The sequence below is a fragment of the Rhipicephalus sanguineus genome, chromosome 2 (assembly GCF_013339695.2).
Source record: "Rhipicephalus sanguineus isolate Rsan-2018 chromosome 2, BIME_Rsan_1.4, whole genome shotgun sequence".
Taxonomy (NCBI): domain Eukaryota; kingdom Metazoa; phylum Arthropoda; class Arachnida; order Ixodida; family Ixodidae; genus Rhipicephalus; species Rhipicephalus sanguineus.
In genome coordinates this window covers 30,538,637-30,558,994 of record NC_051177.1, presented here as the reverse complement: position 1 = coordinate 30,558,994, position 20,358 = coordinate 30,538,637, and the positions used below count along the sequence as shown (strand labels likewise).

Sequence of the window (20,358 nt, the reverse complement as noted above, 5' to 3'; positions counted from 1 at the left end):
TGTGTCCGGGCTATTTTCACAGCACGACCAGAAACCCGAATGCACATTGAGGCTACATTATAAATCAGATGGACGACGCAGGAGTGGAGTAATAAAGCAGTGCCTCATCTACACTTGGACCTAGTACGAACCCAAAGTGCAGAATGTCATGCAAGTCCACAGATTGTCTTCTTTGCCCTATGGCTTCATTACCTTGTACTGCTTTTAAATGTGTGAAACACAAGCTATAGTACATATTCTCAGAACAGCACAATTTTGAACAGTGCAAACACAGGATAAAGGGAAGAAGCACAGAACAGTTCCAAAATTCTGCTGTTTGATCAGATGTACCAACCGCACAAATGAATTCGCACTGCTAATATTCTGAGAGTACGTATTGTTGCAGAGGGCTTCAATTCGGCTGAAGAAATGCAGAATGTGGGTGTTTAGTAAAAGTACCACCAAATCGTGAAACAGAAAGAACGAAGAACCTTTTCTGGGCTCAATCATTCGAGGGCAAGGCTTCGAAATGGAATGAGCAATAGAAGAAAGCAAGATTTAATAATGTGACATTGTATTAAAGGGTCCCTGCAACACCTTTCTTAGTTATATTGGAAGAGTCTCATTATTGACGTAAGACTCTTCGCGAGTCATATGCCGCAAAAATTTTTCGAATCCGTCAAGTCTAAGTGGTGTTACCAAATTATAGAGATCACGTTCCGCAGCTTTCTTCCTCAACTCAACGCCACGAGCGCGCGGAAAGCTAGGCAGCGAGTCGACGGAGGGAGCGCAGAGGAGCGAGGCTCCGCCCAAGAGCGCCAGCGAAGTTTTTTTCTTCATTTTTTTCTCTCTGACGTCTGGGCGCAACCACGTGGTCTGTGCCGCCACTTCCGGTCGGCTTGCGTCGTTCTCGTCGAGCGGAGTCGATCGCACTGTGTACCGCGCGTGCTTGAAAACTGCGCGTCGGTTTGGTAATGTTGGGTGTGCACCTCGAACGCCGTAGTGTTTTCATCGCTCTGCCAACCATGGAAGCAAACCTGCGCGCTCGTTTGGAACGAATGACAGCTGAGATCGGTTTCGGCCCATACTCCGATACACCGCCTCGTCGTACTGCTCGCGCTTGAATCGTATTCGTCGGCTGAGAAACGAAACAGCCAGCATTGTTATCAGAGACACGCTGCGTCCCTGCCTCGATCGATCGTGAGAACGTGCCGACGATGCAGTTCTCAGCTGACGAGGCAACACTCGAACGGCTGCCACTCTCAACGGCAACCGGCGATGGTCAAAAGCACAGAAATATTCACGTTTTCGGCACTGCGCATGGCGAAGAAAACGGAACCACGCAACTACGAGCAGACGAGCTGTCGGTGAGACCGGAAGTGCTAATATTAATGTTTGTTCGGTGTTTTTAACGCGATAACATAATATAAATATACATATTATCTACTTGTTGAACTCAAAATTAACAACGAAAGTAATAATGAGGGTGTTATCGTGATTATAACATCAGCCAATGGTGGAACTGCCGACAATCGCGTCATATTTTGCGGACTAATACATCATTTGTCGAGAGAAGAGGGAGCGATTTTCAGCTGACTTTGAGAATTTATTGTAAATTCCAGGCCGTGCGCATCGCTATAATATTTGGCACGCGTGTTCTCGGGAGCCTCGACTACCGATCGGCAGCGCTTTTTGAGCATGCTCGAAAAGTGTTGCAGGGCCCCTTTAAAGTATCTATGTATCAAGAGATCACCTAAAACATATGTTCATGTAACACTCGACAGCATGCAATTATGTCACACCAGTCTAACTTGCATCAGAAACTAGAGAACAAGGAACATTCCCCACACTCACTGAATGTTAAAGTGAAAGACACCATAAATAAAAACCATGCTTCACCAACATGCAAAGGCCAAAAGAAAAGCTAGGCATCATACACACACACAGCATGCAACATTCCTTCCGCACAATGTGAGCATTATAAGAAGTAGATCACACAAAGCTTTGCCTTTTCTGTCTGGGTGCAATAGATGTGACCTGCACTGACCTTGCCGCCGCGATGCAGGACTGCAGGGCAGGGGGCTAAAGTGCACCGTTTTGGGCATGCAAGGCGATTTCGGCTGCACTGGCAAACTCCGCCTTGCCAAAGCGGGACGGCTCATGCTAGACCCATCCAACTCTGGGACAGCCGGACCGAATGGAAGGTGTACGAGGTTGGGGAGGGGTGCGGGTTAGGGAGGAAGGGGGTGAACTCTGGTTAGTCCGGTTAGTGCAAACTACGACACTCTAACAGCAGTGCTACCCCAACTAAAGAGGTGCGACCTAAACCCTCTCTTAAGCATGCGCGTGTTTCCAACACAGCTTGCAAAGCTAGCTTGCGTGACTTCTAGATTTATGCAACAAAAAAGTACGGCAAGAATACCCATACATTGCAGTTGTTTCTTAGCTGCACGAAAAGGCTATAGCTGCTAACACGCAATGCAGCATGTGCTAGTGACCTCAATCATTGCATGCCAAATGGACACAGATTGCAGCTACTATTTTGTTTGATGAGGCTATGATATGCATGCCTAAATTTACTACATGGTGGCAACATTAGGTGTCTAAGCCAGTCAGCAACCGTAACAACTTATATTCTTGAGTCTTTAAGCCATTAAAATTTCGTGCCCCTCACCATACGAAGCACGCAGACTTATAATGGTGCAGTGAAGTGTAGACAACTGAAACAAGCTGGGACTCCAGACACATAATACATATAGTAGTATAGCCTTACATATAGGGCTACAAAGAGTTATTGTGTTAGTGAACTTCGTGTCAATTAGTCAATTCTACTGCCATGCAACCTTGGCTGGGGACACATAACATTACATGCATACCTTCAAGGAAAAAAAAGCAATTTTAAATTTTCTGTTCTCATGGGTATAACATCAGACTTTCTTCTGGCATTAAGACAAAGTCTGCATTTTTTGCCTCGGCGTCAACAAATAACACCACCAATGCATCAACTAGTAAAACCTCCATTTTTTTCATTGGCATTGCGGCAGACGACATCAAGTCTTGATTTACTTTGAATGGGCCTGGCAGGTACTCCATTCCAATGTGATATTGAACAAAATGCACACTCTGTAAACTGTGACCTCCAGATAAAATTCTAATGCAAATGAGCCTTCAACTTAGCTGAGAGAGCCATACACTATGCAGGTGTTATTTATCACTGCAATGTTTGAAATAATGCATTTCCTTTAATTTCTTACCAGGTCATCTGAATCTACCCACGTAAGAAGCTTCATAACATGTGAAGTACAAAATAAAATGCATCATAAATCACTGAAATTCACAAAAGCGTGTCACATGCAAGGCATTGTGTACAGCCAAGAACATCTCTCAGCCAGCAGCCACTAAACAAACAATTAAGTACACAGCACACCACGAAGAAAACCAAGTAAACTAGCAGGCTGACCAAAAAAAAAAATATATATGCAAAAGTAACATGCAACCCAGCCTACAGCAAGCAGCATGACACACATCTCGTTGTGGCCTTGCAACACGCTTTGTGTCCAGTGCTGTCTCACCAAGGGCCTCTCTTGTAAACTTGGTGGTGAGCATCGGGTTCAGCACTGGTCAGACTCTCCGCGTAAAAGAAACAAATCTCTCCTGTTTGATATGTAATGGTCGCAATGGCCTACCTTTCGTGGGCGGCCTTGTATTCCACGGCCTTGGATAGTCTGGACGCTTTGGAGCAGGCTTGGTCTTGCGCTCTGAGAGGGCTGAAAGCACGATGCACGATTGGTAAGATGGGCAAAAGCTTGGTGGATGGGAAAGAAATGCAAACAGATGCTAAGGACACTGCAGCTGTGATGGGAAAGAATAGCGTATAGGCATGACATTGAAGGACACAAGGATAACAGTATGAAATGTAAGTCGTACACAGTAGGTGATAACCTAGCAGAGACCAATGGCAAGTAGTCAAAATAAGCAGGTCATAACACATCAGGCGAAAACTGAAGAAACTGTTGGTCTATCAGAGTAACAGCTTGAGTGCATGCCAAGGGAAAGGAAATGCAGTAGGAAGAGTGGTTTAAAGAAACGCCTAGGATTGATAGATTGATGAGAGTGGAATATTTGATGGCACACGGCAGAAGTAGCTGGCAATCCTAGAGAAAAAATACGGCATAAGTGCTGTAGCCACTGCCATCTCCTTTCTCAAGCAGCACTGCAAACAAATACGACAATGATGATGATGATGACAGTCGCAAATAATAAGCCGCTTCTAGCTAAAGTGGCTAGAGGTGTACTTAGCTACTGGCAGAACCTTTTTGTTATGTTACACAGATTAATGTCATGGGTAGTTAACATGGCGGGCATACTGTGATCAGAGGAAATGTCAGAAAATTGCAAGAATGTGGATTTTAATGGATGTTACTTTTTTTTTGCATCCCTGTCTTTCAGTTGTCGCAACCTCAAGTGTTAATGAATTGGAGGTGTTAATGCATGCTGGGATTATGGTAGAGTATCCACTTCCACTCACCCTACTGAGTTCAGAATAACCCAGTATACACCAGACAGTCTGAACAATGTTTTGAGATTGAGTCATTATTACAACTTACATTAAAAAATGCAAACATGACAAAAACGAGACAATTAAGGAGAAGTGTGCTAACAGCAGTTTGTTTTGTTAAAAGGATTTTAGGGGCGCCTCCCCTAGGAAGAAAAAAAAATGTGTGAGGGTGTGGGAGGTCGACATTGATTATACAGCTGCATTACAACAACCAAGATAGCTTCTGCTGCTACTACAATGTGTAAAATGTAAAAGTTATGCAACACCGACAAAAGACAAGAGATGTCATGTAAAGCCATCTTCGAATGAGACCAGTGGTTTTCAGGAAAAGAGCAAATGCAGCAAAGAAGTCTCTGTTAAGACAAGAGACAATGCAAACAGATGAGGACACCTTAGAGGAAACACAAGACGAGCAAGGCAAATGCTGATCTTGTACTCTGCAATCCTCAACTGTTTGCACGCAGCTCACAACTAGTAATTCCTAATTTGCTCTTTCAGAAACAAATGCTAAGTTTTTATGCCTTTCACAGCCAAGCGACAAACAAGTGACTCACCGGACTTGACCGAGGCAGCTCCTTTCCCAGAGGAGTGAACTGACGCAGCATCACCACCTAAAGAATGGATTTAAGTAGCAAACAGCAGCTTTGCTTGATGCACAGTTACACCTATAGCAACATAATCAAAATTAAGAACCACATGCCTGGGCTGCCCGCATGAGTCGAATAAAAGCTGAGGGTGTGAAATGAGTGCAACGGGAAAGACAAGAAAAATAATGCGGAAATCTTCAAACGTGCATGAGGCGTTCCTCAGGAGGAAAACTGATTATGGTAATGCATGTCAATGTGCTAATATCAAGGTGTTGCACATGATGGCTCACATTATTTCATATTGCGTTTCGGAAGAGCAAAAAATAGGGATTGCAACCTTTACAGTTGAACCCCTTTATAAGAGGCACGCATGGGGGAGAAATTCTTGCCTGTTATATGAGGTGTCTCTTATAAGCAGGGTACTAAGTTATGCATTTTCCTATCAACCCTTACTTTTATGTAGCACACTGGTGTCTCTTATACCCCACGTGTCTCTTATATCAGTGTCTCTTATAAAGGGGTTCAACTGTATTATATAAATGCAGCTACAACAACATGACAAGTGTCTTGGGTGATGCAGTCTCTACAATTCCATATTTAAAATTAATTAATGGAATTGATAGAACTGCATACCATGGCAAAACATCATCAAACAACAAAAACCATTTTTACAATGCAAGTACTACATGTTTCATCAGATTGTGTATAAGCTGCGCATGATACAACACATCGCCCAGCTTATTATAACGATAATGCACCTTAGCTAAACCAAGCTAACTCACTGCATTATGTTGATAAGGAAGTTTTTTGTGCCGCCTTAGCCCATTTGTCTAAAGCCTACAGATCATGGTTATCAAAAGCAGTTGATAAAATTCTCGCCTAGAGAACTTGCTTTACTGGCAGTCAGCTTCAATAACTGCATTCGTCAACCTCATCATTATGTGCAATTCTTGTGCAGTATGTATGCAATGACAGAGCAAAGGTGGAGTCTCCATCCATGAGCCCACTTTCAAGATGACTTCGGAATTGCATACGATTTGAGACGGAACTAGCGATCCAGATGTACAGGGCGTTTCCACGAATACATTAAGCAATGCTTGAAATAGCCACTTTGAAATAAAAGGGTGGTTCCTCTGGTGACATGCCATCACTGGTGACAGCCATGATGTGAGAGTTTAAATATGGTAATTAGTCTTCAATTAACAAAAATATATTGAATAACTTTCAAGCTAATTAATTTAGTGAACTCATCACAACTGCGAAGTTTGAACCAGCTCTTTGCAGAAACCATAACATTTAGATCTGGAAAAATGTGAGTACCCCTAGAACCCCTGAGTTCCCTGGTCTCGGAGCATGCAAAACTGAAACTGGACACAAAGGAGCGCTCATAGCCACACTCTTCATGGCGATATTACTGCCTACATCACAGAACGAATGGAAATCAACACTTGGCAGCATTATCAGTATCGTGTAGCTACAGTCTCAACGTAGAATGGTGCAATGCTGGCTGTCTACCTCTCAGTGACGCTAGCAGCAAAATCGCCTGAAGGGGTTCAAGTGGTGCAGTCACACGATCTTTCACTTTCACGTTTCACTTTTGCGTGTTCCGAAACCGGGGAATTTGTCGCGATACAGCTCTACAAGTGACTCCATATGCAGCAGCTCATGTGGCTTTTACAAAGAGGTGGCTCCAATTTCCAAATTATAAGGAGCTCACTACATTTCCTAGCTTAACGTTATTAGCAGATTTTCGTTAGGCAGAGACTAATCAAAACGTGTAGGCCATCACCCCATAGCTGCTACCACTGCAGATGGTATGTATGCAAGGAAAGAATACTGATGCGCACACACATAAAAACACGGACTCAGGAGACTCGGACGAGTCTCCTGAGTCTGTGTTTTTATGTGTGTGCGCATCAGTATTCTTTCCTTGCAAGTATGTACCAACTCGCCCGGCAGCAAGTTTTATTGGTATGTATGCAACAGAACCACACTTTTACTTTTAGATCAGTATTTTTAAATATCACTCAAACTTTTTATAGAAATACCCGGCACACTGACAGTATGAATTGAATACCATCTCCTACTATGTAGCTTTAGGACTTAAAGAACACTACACTTTAGAATGTGTAGAAAATGTGTATTCTAGATTTCCTTCACAACCACACATCACAATTAAGAAACGTGAAGGTTGGGACACATTTGCAATAAATGTAACCATTTATCACCGACATTAATGTGATGTCATGCCTACAAGTAAAATTTAATAATGTCGTACAACAACTGGGCTAGTCATGACAATGTTACCCACAACGTCACCCATAAAGAATAAGCAGGAGTTCTGTGCAGTTTTTTGTTGATTTATTTATTGACTTATTTATTTATTTATTTATTTGTTTGTTTGTTTGTTTGTTTGTTTGTTTGTTCATGTCTTGACAGCCAAAGCGATACCGGCAATGAAGCAAGTAACTGTATCATAAGGCCATGACACACTCCCCTCACTGGCACCTCATTCAAAACTTATTCATAGCAACATATGTAATAATAGATCGCTAACCATGCCACTGAACTAGCCAGCATATTTTCTAATGTTTAGAACATTTGGACCTTAGTTTAGTTGGATGAAATCTGCTCAAATCTAAATTCCATTTATCAATGTAATGTGCAGAAAGGCACATTAAAGCATTTTTTCCTCTTTCTCAATAAATGTTTAGTTTTTAATCAAGATTCGTTGTAATGGATGACTTGCTTTACAAGCGATATTGGTAAGGAACCAAAGTGTCCATATTAATGAGCCACTACAGTGCACTGATAACACACACACTCATTTAGGACAAAAGCTGAAAAATTCCAATCTGACACTTGTGCATCTTCTGTGGGCAGCACAGCCCTTTGTTCTTCTATACAGCACACAAAAACAGTCATGATTACTACTAGCATGAAAAGACTTTAAATTTTCAGTAACAATTGATACAATCAAACGTCATTGTAATGAAGCCACATATGACAAGAAACTACCTTCGTTACGTCTGATATTCGTTATAAGCATGTATTTGTTGTGTACCACTAATGTCGGTGACAGACATTCCTTACATTCAGTGTTTGTTATATATTAAAGATTGACTACATTCTGTCTAGTGTACTATTATCTAGTATATTGAAAAGTTAGCTGAACGTTAGTTATAGCATTTTCTTTTTGCATATCCAACTGTCAACTAAACAAAGACAAAGAAAGAAAATGCTAAAGCTCTACCCTCGTGGATGGGAACTAATACTTCAATGGGCCACGTTATAACTCTTAAGTTACTACTTCTAAGAAGCATTAAATGTTGACAGCTTATCGATTCTATGCTGTGATAAAATCTATCATCAACCTGCGCCTACTGACATGGCAACACGCAGCTACATATTGTAACACAAAGCCACAAATGTTGTCTGGCTGGTCAAGCTTTGAACATTCAAAGAGCAAATATTAGTTAAATTAAGGAATGTACTTAAATTCCATACCTTTCATGATAGAGCTGTCATGCGCTGTTGTGGTACTTTCAGCGGTGTCATCCTTTGACGAATCTCCGCCCCTGCAAACATATGTGCATCTTAGATTATGTGGCTATCAAGCAGATTTACTGCAGTAATTGAGAGTGTGTAATAATTGTGATTGTAATAATTGACATTTAAATAATTGGGAGCTCAGGGGACTGCAAGAAACAGCAGGCCAATTTTGCACATATACAGAACACAAAATAAATTTTGGGTTTTGCACATCATGCATGTTAGTCTCTCTAATAAAAGCTGCGTGTAATAAAAGGTCCTGTTTGCAACATAGTAATGTGTCCTGCAACAGTACAACGTACTTGCTAAATACATAGAGGCGAGCTGCAATATTCCTCAATACTGGTATATGGAACCCTTAGTGATGTCCACATAGTATCAAGGAGACAAGGCCAATGGACAAGCATGTAAAAACAGGGCATTCACCCTATATACTTGGTCTATTGTCTTTGGAGTCGCTTCTGAACCTGGAATCTCCCAGACCTTTTATCAAGTCTGATGGCACAAGGCAGATAGTAAATGTGATAAAATTTCGACAGCATAGTTCACAGTTTTCACATAAAGGTAAATGGCCTTGGCACTCTTGCCTAGTGTTCCTTCTGTTCCTAATCTGGAATCACACAGATTGAACAGCTGGTTCCCTTTTACCGATAAATGGCCAAGATGCGAAGAGTCTGCCTCAAACACCTAGTTTGTCGTACCCCAGTATGCAGAATGATTTGGTAGCAGCGAGCCACATTTTACTTACCTGCATGCTGAATTATTTTACATTATTGTGAGCGCCAGGGGCAATCACTCTTATCAGATAGCAATTTGTACCAAGGACTACTTGGCAGACCAGGACCGTTTTGGGCCAATAATGAACAATTGCCACCCCAACAGGCAAGAATATAGAAGTTTGGCACGATTGGCTTGCATTTGGGTAGAAGAAGCAAGGAGACACAGATGAATATAATTGTAGTAGACTGGCACAAATGGTGGATTTGGGCCACCAACTAATATATGGTTTGACACGTTACATGCACAAGCTGTAGTCACTACACACGTAATGGCTACGCTGTGAGAAGCACTCTAGGCAAACAAGTGCACTGTAAACTACGCAAGGTGGCTTCACAACTGCACGACTTGCCAAGCTTTTGTAGTGTTGCCTGCTCAGCATAAAACAGATAACGATGCCCGAGGGTTGTATTCCGAGACGACCACTTGAGGCGAAAGTCTCGCTTTGCGTGAGGTAGAATCTCACGCGTGAAATGACTGCTTAACATGCTACATTGGGCTAGTTGGTGCATAGCTACTTGAAAGACGTGGCGCAAGGTTACGAACAAGAAGAAAAAAAGAAGGGACAGAAACAGCACCAGCGTTCTTTTTGTCCCTTCCTTTTTTTTTGTTTGTACTCTTGTGCCACGTCTTTCAAGAAGTGACCACTTGCCCCCATTTCCTCAACCAGCCCATCAGCGGGCACCGAAAGTGATATGACGATATCGCCAACTCAGAATATGGCCCTTAAGCCATTCAAGCCTAGCTCTTTGTGTATCTACGAAAGAAGCTCTACAAACTCACGGCGATTCGTGGTGGCGTTCACTCGTCGGTGTCAATGCATCAGCCTCGGTTCGGACACTACCCCTGGAGGATGTGCTGCGCATCGGTTTGCGAAGAGTTGGTGGCAGAGCAGTGGGCCGGGTGACCTGCTGCTTGGCCCCTTCCAGGTTGGTGAACACCTTGCTTTTCACCTCTTTCACCTGCATTGCAGGAAGGATAACGTCAAAAAGAAGCCGAGACTGTACTGGATAACATCTGTTAACGGGTAGTGATGCATTCCGCTGTTCTGTTATCACGTTCTTTTCAAAACGTTCACAGGGAGCAGTTCCCAGCTGCTGACACTACCTATTAAGCCATGGCTGTTATGAACAACACAAACGTTCCCATGGATCAGGGGTCTCAAACTCACCTCAGCTGGTGGGCCACAGCCATGCAATTTAGTCTCCCCATGTGCAAGGATGAGGAAGGTAGGAGTGGGATGGTAGGGGATGGGGGAGTTTGAACAAAATATCAGCTAACGTTGCCATCTGAAAGGTCTTTCACATATATGATATATGGGTCATTTCTGAAGGGGACTTGATGTTGGATTTTGAGAAACATATCGATACTGATCTTCGTCAAATTTGGACACCGAATCTGAAATATAAGTTCCATGGTTACGTTTTATCACATGGTGACTGAATCGGGTGCCTCACGAAAAAAATGCTTGGGACCTGTCACATCTATTTAGCTCCATGAATACTTTTAAAGAAAAAAAAAATATGGGATGAAGACAATCATGTGTGGGCTGGGCCGCTGGCTATGTGTTTCGCAGGCCATGTGTTTGAGGCCCCTGCCATAGGTGACAAGAGTTTCTGCTCACTTTGTGTGGCCGAAAGAGCACACGCTGAAATTTCTGTTGCATTTTTTGAGTAGGGATCGCCGGTGGTTATGAAAGTCCATAAAAGATTTTGGTGACACTAGACAACTCTCACTGGAGGCTCCTAGGAAACTCTCGTGGGGTCTGTTCAACACCCGACTATTTCATAGGTGAAACTTGCATTTGCGGATGCACAGCTTTAACTGCTTTGGTGGAAAAGGTGATGCAAGTAGTCGTTGTTGAAACATTCATTCTCCAAATCATTAACCCTCTCTGACGCCACATATGAAAAACTGTCTGTAAATGCGTCAAGTCGATACAACGCTATTTCAAGACACTCTACATTCTATTACAACAAAAACAATGTCATAATGCATTAATTTATGTGTGTTATAGTAATTAATTCCAATTCAATTGTAATTAAATATCTATTTATTGTGAAGTCATTCACGCTCCGTTCTTGCATTAATAGAACTAAATTTTACTCCAGAAATATAGTGCAAATTCGTTTTCGTTTATGTCCATTTGGAGCAAAGAAAAATTATACTTTTGACGTGGCTCGTGGGAAGGGGCACGTCGAACTACTCGTCAAACAGTGCAGTGACTTCAGAAAACTGCTCATATACAACAGTACACTGCCAAATGAAGTTAAATGAAGACAGATTTATTATGCAGGAGCTTCATTTCATCCGATGCTCAATGTATCTTGCTCTCTCTAAGCTCCTAGTTGCTACAAATGGCAAAAACAAGGGGTGTACACAATTGTGTACATAGCGTGTGAAAGGGTTAAGCATGAAACTGGAGGAGTGGGCCTTGTGCGACAGGATAATGATGTAATTAAACACAGAAATTCATATCACTTTTGTTCCTAATTTGGTACCAATAAAATGCACCTCCAATCGTAATCATCGTTACTATGCCAATGTAACACCTTGTGGGAATTCAGGCGTCCGCGCCAGTGGCTCGACGCCATCTTCCCTTGGAGAATTCCCGTGTCTCTCTCCTCTCGACCGGACGGGTGGCAGCTGGCCATAAATCGCCGTCACTTTGCTGCCACCCCGCCCTCGAAGGTTAAACACGGTGGCCGATTGGCCCAATTTTGGCGGGATTTGGACCTTGCTCGCGCTCGCCTAGAAGCGGCGGGCGCGCGCCGAGGTTCAGGTTCGGGAGGTTCAGGTTCGAAGGGTGCGTACGCGTTTTGGGCCGCTCCGGCCGGCGGCGATCCTTTGTTTTTTGTTCTTCGCCGCCGGCCGGCCGTTACGTCGTTTTGTCGGGGCTCCGGCCTCAGCGGGCGCGCGCTACCCTCCGCGGTCTCGAAGTCCCGAGGCAGCGCCTCGCGATCGTGCACCGTATGTTCCTTATAAGTGTTACTATGTCTGTTCTGTTTTCTTCTGCTCTGGGGTGCGGGATCGCGGGAGCGCTGGCCGAAGGGTAGGTCGGCTCTCCAAACCTGGTTCTTTCTTTGTTTGTTCGTTTTGTGGGTGTGCCATTCGCGGCCACATTTGGTAACAATTGTATTAGCTAATTGGTGTCCTGTGTAACTATCTTACGTGCGATTGGTTGTAACGAATTATTGTTCTCTTGTATTAAAATCCCCCGTAATAAATCACTGATTTGGAGAGTGTCGCCTAGGGCCTCCCTCGCTGCGCGCGATGGCTCGCCGTGCCTTCGCGGTGACGGGCCGAGTTCTCGCGCGCAGCAGTTCGAACAGTACACGGGCGCGGGACGAACGAGGACGCGGCAACCTGCATGAAGCTCCCAGTGCTCGAACCCGCGGTGGTGCTTGACGACGACACCACAACCTATGCTGTGAGAGATATTGGGGATCACGGCTCCACAATCAAAGGACCCTGACAGAAAACACTAATGGCAAGTCCTAGTGGCCATTTAAAGAACTCTTGTAGAGCTAGCATGGTCGTTAAGTACCACTTCAAAGCTGCATTGGAACACGAACTGAGTCAAACTGTCATTTGCCTGTCATTACCACCATTTGACCCCACTTACACGTACTCTAAAACTTGGTTGCTACCTTAGACATCGCTTCAAGCACTGCTGAATTGCTCTAATGTGACTAGCCAAATATGCAATAAATCAGTCAAGACCACCAGATGACTTCTCTAAATAATCTCCGCATTTATTCATTCAAAATAAACTGCACACTAATGAAGAAAATTAAAGTAATTTTTCTCCTTCTCAAATACTGAAAGCTTCATTTCACTGCAAAATTATGGCTTTCAGTTTTTTTTATTGTTGCGTTTGGGTTATTTTCAATGTTAGGGAGCTCCACAAGTTATCACGCTCATTTTTACTTAACTTCAAGTGTAACGTAACGACATGATGCACCAATGCTTCTAAAATCAATGACATCGTTATGAGGGTGCACCAAATTTCAACGTGTATACTCTACGCATCTTTTTCCTTCGATATTTTTTCTAGCAAACTAATCCTTTATTTAGAGCAAAAACTCAAGGTTATGTGAGCAGCGACAGCATGTAATGCCCCATTAATACTCCCACAACAAAAGCAAATCTCTCTCCTTGCAAGAACACTGTGTTTGTGTATTTCGAGAGCCACAAACACAGCTGCAGTTCCTGAATACATGCTAGAAAATACCACGGTCAGTGGCGTGCACACTGGTGTCAGTGCATAATCTATGCAGAAAGTAAACAATACATTGGGCTATGCCTAATAACACGCTACGCAAAGCACAAGCACGGCTTGCAATTGTTTGAATGGGTCATCTGTTAAGCTGCACCTGCTCAATGTTGCACAATACCCACTTCGCAAGACTCAATTGGAAGGCGGCACAATGAACAGGTAATGTGAAACTGCCTGCACTGCTTTCTAAAGTGTGCTAACATTTCAAGGAAGTGCCTGTATGACTTAAAGAGGGAGCAAGTCACAACAACAGTGCCCCAAACTATCAAGAAAGCACATACACAGCAGCTATGTGTAGATTTTCGTACCAGCTTCCAAGAATAATGTCAAGAGAGAATAGACTCGTATGTAAGCCACTCCAAGCAGGTTGCAGTACATGTGCACTTAATAAAAGTACTCTATGCTCAATGCAATTCACCCCTTTTCTCTATCCTCATCTTTTAAGTGGTGCTGTACCTTGTCAATTATGAATTACCACCAACTCCCCCAATTTCCTCTTATAATGCAAACAAAAAGCACACTTCACACTTCAGTGCCTGTTTTTAACATTTTCATACAAAACTTTCGAACCTTGTGTTTCCCATGGTTCGAATCCAGTGTACCCAAACATCCACGATATGTCATGCTTATAACATAGCTGCATTTCCTCACAGTTGCAGTGCACAAAACTAAAACATATGCTGCACATATTGTTCAAATAAACAAGAGCATTATGCTTACCTTTGGTTTTGCCTTTTCATCAGCCATGCTTGCAGCCAGTTTTGAAGTGACATCATCCCACCGACCTTTCTTTGGTTGCCTTACAATTTTCTTCGCCGTCTCCTCGCTTTCTGCTTTTCCTGCTTCAATCATTGCCTTCACTTTAGAGACAACTACTTTGGGCGCTGGTTTTGGGAAGGAAATGGGAACCCTCTTCGGCATTGTCTTCTCCACTTTGCCCACCTTTTCTGCCGCCGCAACCTTAGTATCGTCAGGTTCAGCCACCGCGTTTTCCGTGTTAACATGATTGGAGTCTTTAGTTTCGGGCTCAGGTGCACTGGCTTGGCTTCCACCCGCCTCGGCAGGGCGTGCATCCGGACTACTGCCCTCCTCGCAGGCCTCTTCTCGCTCTCCAGCGCCATCTCCCTGCACAACTAGCGGTTCGTTAGCGGACTGCTCCTGATCTGCGTCCGCTTCATCTTGCTTCACGGCCGACATGGGATCCTTGGACACTGGTGCCTGCAGGCGGAGGGACGGTACGCGCTTCCCGGCAGGCGAAGAGACGCGGCCACAGTCCGGGCAGCAGTCCGGATGGAGATTTCGTCTCTGAAACTCCGACTCAGAGACGGCGCCACTATCTTGGCTGCTGCAGGTGGACCATCGCATCATCTTGTCTTCACAAGGGCTCACCGCGGTCCCAGCTTCGCTCTGGTTCTCCATCTCGGAGTCACCCTGGAAGCCGGTGTCTGTGCTGCGAACAGTGTAGGCCGACGTGGGTCGCTTGGGCCTGGTGCCATCCTCGCCCTGCAGGCTGCTCAGGTTGACTGCGGTCAGTGCATCAGCTGCACTCGGAAGCTCGCACTCCACAGAACCGATGCTGGTCGCAAACCCTGATGAGCATTCGAGACTGTCGGACGTCCTTTTCAAGCCGGATTCGTCAGTTGCCGAGGAGGGTGTCTCAGACATAGTATGACAAAATGGTGAAGGCTCGTTGGTTATGATGGCTCCACTGCGAGCCATAACCGTGTTGAGGTAGTCTACTTGGTCGGGGAAGTTATATTGCAATATTCGCAGCACGTTACTGCTTATCATTGGAATGTTGTCATCAGTGAGGGGGTCGCTAGGCTTAAACGCTGTGGATGCGGCACAGGGCTCCTCCTCCACCTCGTCCAGCTGCTCTTCGTCCATGATGACGGCCACGTCATCTACAGAAAATGAATTCGGGAGAACCCCCTGGTACGATTGTCCATCAACAGAGACAGCAATGTCTCTCATAGCGCCATCCGTTAGTATTCCCAGGCTCTCTTGCTTCGAACCTTCATCCATCTCATCCATGATTTCGGCGATTGGGGAGAGGAAGTCTACCCCACCAACAGCTCCTTCGGGACTCTGTGAAAGTGTTTTCTTAGCACACCTGTTTTCAACTTCGTCAGAATTCTCGTGAATGGGGGAAAGAGCGTTTTTTGGTGCAGCGCTTGGTTCGGGAGCTGGCTGCTGAGGTGGTAGTTCACTCATCAGTGCAGAACGAAGCTCCTGAAGAACTTCCGGACTTACACGATCGTGTAGTGACAAGTCTCGGCGATCATAGTCATCAGAGTCACTGTCTGGAGAACCAGACACGGTTGCATCTCTCCAGAGTGGCGCGTCACGCTCTGCTGAATATGACACTACCTCAGCATTGCGAACCGTGACATAACCACCCGCATCGTCGACTTCATCTGTTGTATCTATTTCTCTTTGCCTTGATTTTGATGCCCTGCCAGAGAACCCGAGCTTTGGGAGGCGTGACAGAAGGGATGCACTTTTCGGTCTAACTGCTGGCTGTTCATTTTCTGTCTGAGCTGGCGAAGATAATTCGGGTAGTGTTGGCACTGACTGCTGTACATGCAGTTTCACTTTTGACTCCGGCACAAAAATACCATGGTTTGGACGGCATGTGAAATAGACTACACCATCAACAATGCCACTGTGTTTCCCGCCTGCTGCGTCATCAATCTCAACTCCACACAATACTCCTTCAGCAAAGTGCGTCTCTCCATAGTACTGAAGTATGCCGAGCTTCGACTCTCCTATAGACACACGATCACCAATCTTGAGGTACTTGTGAGTTCTCCTGAGCTCCTCATTAACTGGTACTTCTGTGCTCTTACGATTGAATGAACCAGAAGAGGTCTGTAGAAGTGGTTCGGGCTCTGACGGAAGGCTGGAAGAGGCTTTGGGTAGGAGTGATGTGAAGTCTTCTAGTTTCTTTGCAATGACACGCTGTGGTCTTGGAATGAAACGGGCAATCTTGGAGCTCCTCTGCTGTCCAGTGTCAGGCCTGTGACCCTGAGTGTGGAAAAAGACTGGGGCTTTTAGGCAAGCACACGCACAAGATGCACCAGACACTCACAATCCCAATGCATGCACTCTAGTTTGTAATCGCTTACAAGTGATCTGAAGTGACCAGGCTGTACACATAGGACCACACCATTCACATGCCCATCCCAGAAGACACACGCTGCCGGCAAGCAGAAGTGGTGTACAGCCACTGCTTTGAACCTACTGCGGAGAAGAGGTGTTTTTTTCCTGTTCTCTCGCGTCTCCCCTCTCCAATCAGAAAAGGAAACACGGTCCCACTGCCGCCACCACCAAAATAAACACACGCACCCGCCCTTCGCTCGGGCCCTTTCATTTCTCAACGTGTTCCCATCCCATCCAGATGACTCTTTCTCACATCCATTTCGGGTTTTCTCCCTCCCTCTCTTGCCGAGCCAACTCCGGAGGAGGGCAGGCACTCCTGACCCACATTCGCTGGGGATCCCCGTTCTCTCTCGCCTCGGCGCTAAGCGTGCGGGCAGCTCTCCGCTCTTGAAGTTTAGAAGAGGGTGAGGAGGTTCAGACGTGGAAGCGAACAACATTAAACGAATCCGCAAGAGCACGCGGCGAGATGTGCTAGTTTAGAACAAGTAAATATTTAAAAGCAAACACCACCAGTAAAAGAGCTGCCAGTGGAATAATGAAGACGTGCGGCGGGCCCGCACGCGCATGCTGCGAACAATACGACGTGCGAGGCGAGGCCCTCAGACGCAGAAGGGAAAGGTGCGCCGTTTCACGTATACGTGCAGGACGTGTACAGTGGGACGTCCAAAATAAAACGAAGAGCGGGCGTTGTAGTGCATGCATACGTAAGGCCTGCGAGAACACGGTCGGGAAGAAGACGTTCGCACCACACGTGTCAACGCAAACGCAGCCGTGCAGCTGTTGTAGATCGTTGTTTATTCTGGTTGTTCGGTTCTGTAACCAATGTCTTCTCGAGATTTATTTCGCGCGACCCGATTTTTTGTATCCCCACACATGCAAGGAGATAGGAGGGCAAAAGGGCGCACAGGATCAGGATCCATATTTCGCATTCACATCGAAAGCGCGCACTGCCGCTGCTGTTTTCGAAGGCATAGCTATTTGACATTTTGCACACGTTTTTTGTCGCGTTGCTTCCTCGAAGTAAGTGCGCCGTGGAGCCCCATGAAGGAACACGATCACGTACAGCTTCCACGTCTGTGTAAAATGGGAGATTAAAAGGTTTTTGCTCAAAATATAAGCTATACAGAAACGGTACTGCACTGGTTCTGTGTATTCACACGCGCGCCCAGATAGCCAGATAGTATACAGTGTGGTGACTATTTGGGCTGCACTGATCTACTTTACCATCAGGAAACTGTCGAAGACGAAACCAACGAATGACACGGTGTCGCGATCGGGCAGAGCCGTGCGCCCAGCAATCTCATAAATATGAGGCGCAGGAATTCAAGTACAGTATTTTGATTTCTCGAACACAAGCAGATCGAAGGCTCGGGAAAACGCGTTCCTGCGCCGTGTTCTGCGTGCGTCTCGATATCTTCACTTTTAACAACGCAACCGCACGCGGCATTGTCCATCGAACTCGTCACGATACGGCTCACGAATCTACAGCGGAGTCAGCTAGGCGACAGACTATTGATCGGGAGTGACTCTCGCGCAAGCAGCCGTGCGGTCGACAACCGGACCGCTTGGCCCAGAAATGAAAAAAAAAAGAGCACTGTACGGAAAATTAAAACGGGTGTGCAGCTTGAGCAAGATCACCTAAGCCACAGTCATCATCGCCCGCAGTCGAATGACGCTCAAACAACGGGTGATTTTACGCGACGCGCGATCTCGCAAAACGTATGTTCGGTGCCGAAGAGCAGCAGGCGTTTTCCTACTCGCGCCGGTGCCACACCCCCAAGAAGCAGATCTTGTTTCAACTTTTGGTGAGCGTGAGCGCGTCTTACGCGTACAATATTACTACGCGTAGCGAAGTCTATCAGCGTAAAACGAGGAAAGAAAAAAACGATGAACGGGGAACCAGCAGCAGGTAGTGACAACGTTGGCGGTGATGATGCGGTCCCCCGTGCAAGAGGGCAGACATCATCATAGTTTCCACAAGGAAAAGCCTAAGCGGCGCGCAGCAACAAACGACTGTCCAGCCCAGCAAGCTCTTAAACGAAGACGCTCAGCGAAAAACAACGGCGCGTGTGAGCGCCAACATGTGATAACGGAGCGTGTGTGCAGCGGCCGCTGCGCCGACTCCACTCACCTCTGCCATTGCGGTCGGATCAACGGTATCCTCCGATTCGCGCGCGAATCAAAACACACTTTCACGGGCACATATTCACGACGTAGCGGCAATTAATTCGCCTCGCAGCTTCGAGGGAGGCGAGCGAAACGAGTTACAGCGCACACATCGTTGCCACACAAGCAATACGCATACGTTGCTACGAGTCTTGCGATGCTTTCTTCGCCATTTTTTCGTTTTTTCTTTACCGTGTGGAGAGGCAGGCCCAGCGAGGAAATGGCGAGGAGGCAGGTGGCGGGAGCGGAGGCGCTGCTGCTGCAGTCGGTGGACGCGCAAGGACTTGTGGGTACGAATGAATGCGCGCCTTTGATAAATGCTACCGCTGTTTTATGCGCAGGGCGTTGTCACGCATCCGATGTAAGAATGAGTTTACAACTGTCACAGCTTTTCATGACAATTAACTCGAAAGATATACAACGTAAGCATGTGAAGAAAATTATGATCTATCTTAATTGGACTGTGTGAGTTCTTGACTCTGACGAAACTCGCCATTTACGTAATTGGGCTTCGGTAGGATTTAGGCGCTCATAGAGAGAAACCGCTTGCCGAGTCAGCTGCATAGGATTTCCGTGCTCAGCGAAGCGGCCTGAGAAGAAAGGTCTGTGCACTGTCGTTTGCACAAAGGTTTCTTTCTTTTCTCCGCGTGCGAGGTCGCGTCACCCCAACAGCGATGCTTGCTACATAAAACGCTACGAGCTTCGTCGTTTACCGTGCACGTGTCACGCCGCGGACAGACGCGTTGAGGGCGTGTCGGCGGGGAACACCGAGCGCTCCGAAAATTTGTCGCGGTACAGAAACTGAGTTCCCACAGCCTTGCGGTAGTCAGAATTGAGCTGTTAATTGTGGGCGTTCCATGATCTACGCAGGTGCCGGCGTAACGGACGAGCGAATGCGTTGCAAACCTAAATTCGCCATATCTCCAACCTGTTGCTTCTCCGCCTCGTCTAATTAAAAAAAAAAATTAAATAAAAATAAATAAATAAATAAAATTGTCGTGTTTATCATACCTGTGTTTTCCTTCCATCCCCACCTCCATTTCCGGCATTTCCAACGTTCTTAAACACGTGTCTACCAGAACCGAAGAGTATCCAGACAAAGCGGAGAGCTCGATTGGCTGCGCCACAGCACCGCGGTTTTGCCTTTCTTTTGGAGCGAAACCACGCTCCCAGAAATATGCGAAATGCTCCATTGTTGGAAATTGGTTTACGCAGACAATGTCACTCCCAGCGATGTTGCCTTGCGCGAGTTGAGTAAGACCGATGATGCAACGCCGACTGTCATATTCCATGACATC

The 20,358-nt window shown here is 45.7% G+C and overlaps 1 protein-coding gene across 2 annotated transcripts in view; it reads right to left on the bottom strand.

The window, feature by feature from the left end:
- Window positions 1-19,261, bottom strand: part of LOC119382636 (restin homolog) — a 107,637-nt gene extending 88,376 nt beyond the window's left edge. Inside the window, exons 1-7 of one of the 2 annotated variants that reach the window (XM_037650424.2) lie at window positions 19,026-19,261; window positions 14,453-16,759; window positions 10,237-10,415; window positions 8,632-8,702; window positions 5,092-5,148; window positions 3,666-3,746; window positions 2,027-2,158 (exon numbers count right to left, since the gene is read on the bottom strand). In XM_037650424.2, the coding sequence (XP_037506352.1) occupies window positions 2,027-2,158; window positions 3,666-3,746; window positions 5,092-5,148; window positions 8,632-8,702; window positions 10,237-10,415; window positions 14,453-16,759; window positions 19,026-19,034 (2,836 nt within the window). In that variant the 5' untranslated portion in view covers window positions 19,035-19,261. The remainder of the gene's footprint in view (window positions 1-2,026; window positions 2,159-3,665; window positions 3,747-5,091; window positions 5,149-8,631; window positions 8,703-10,236; window positions 10,416-14,452; window positions 16,760-19,025) is intronic. The other variant, XM_037650426.2, reaches the window with a different exon arrangement.
- Between the last annotated feature and the right edge of the window lie 1,097 nt (window positions 19,262-20,358).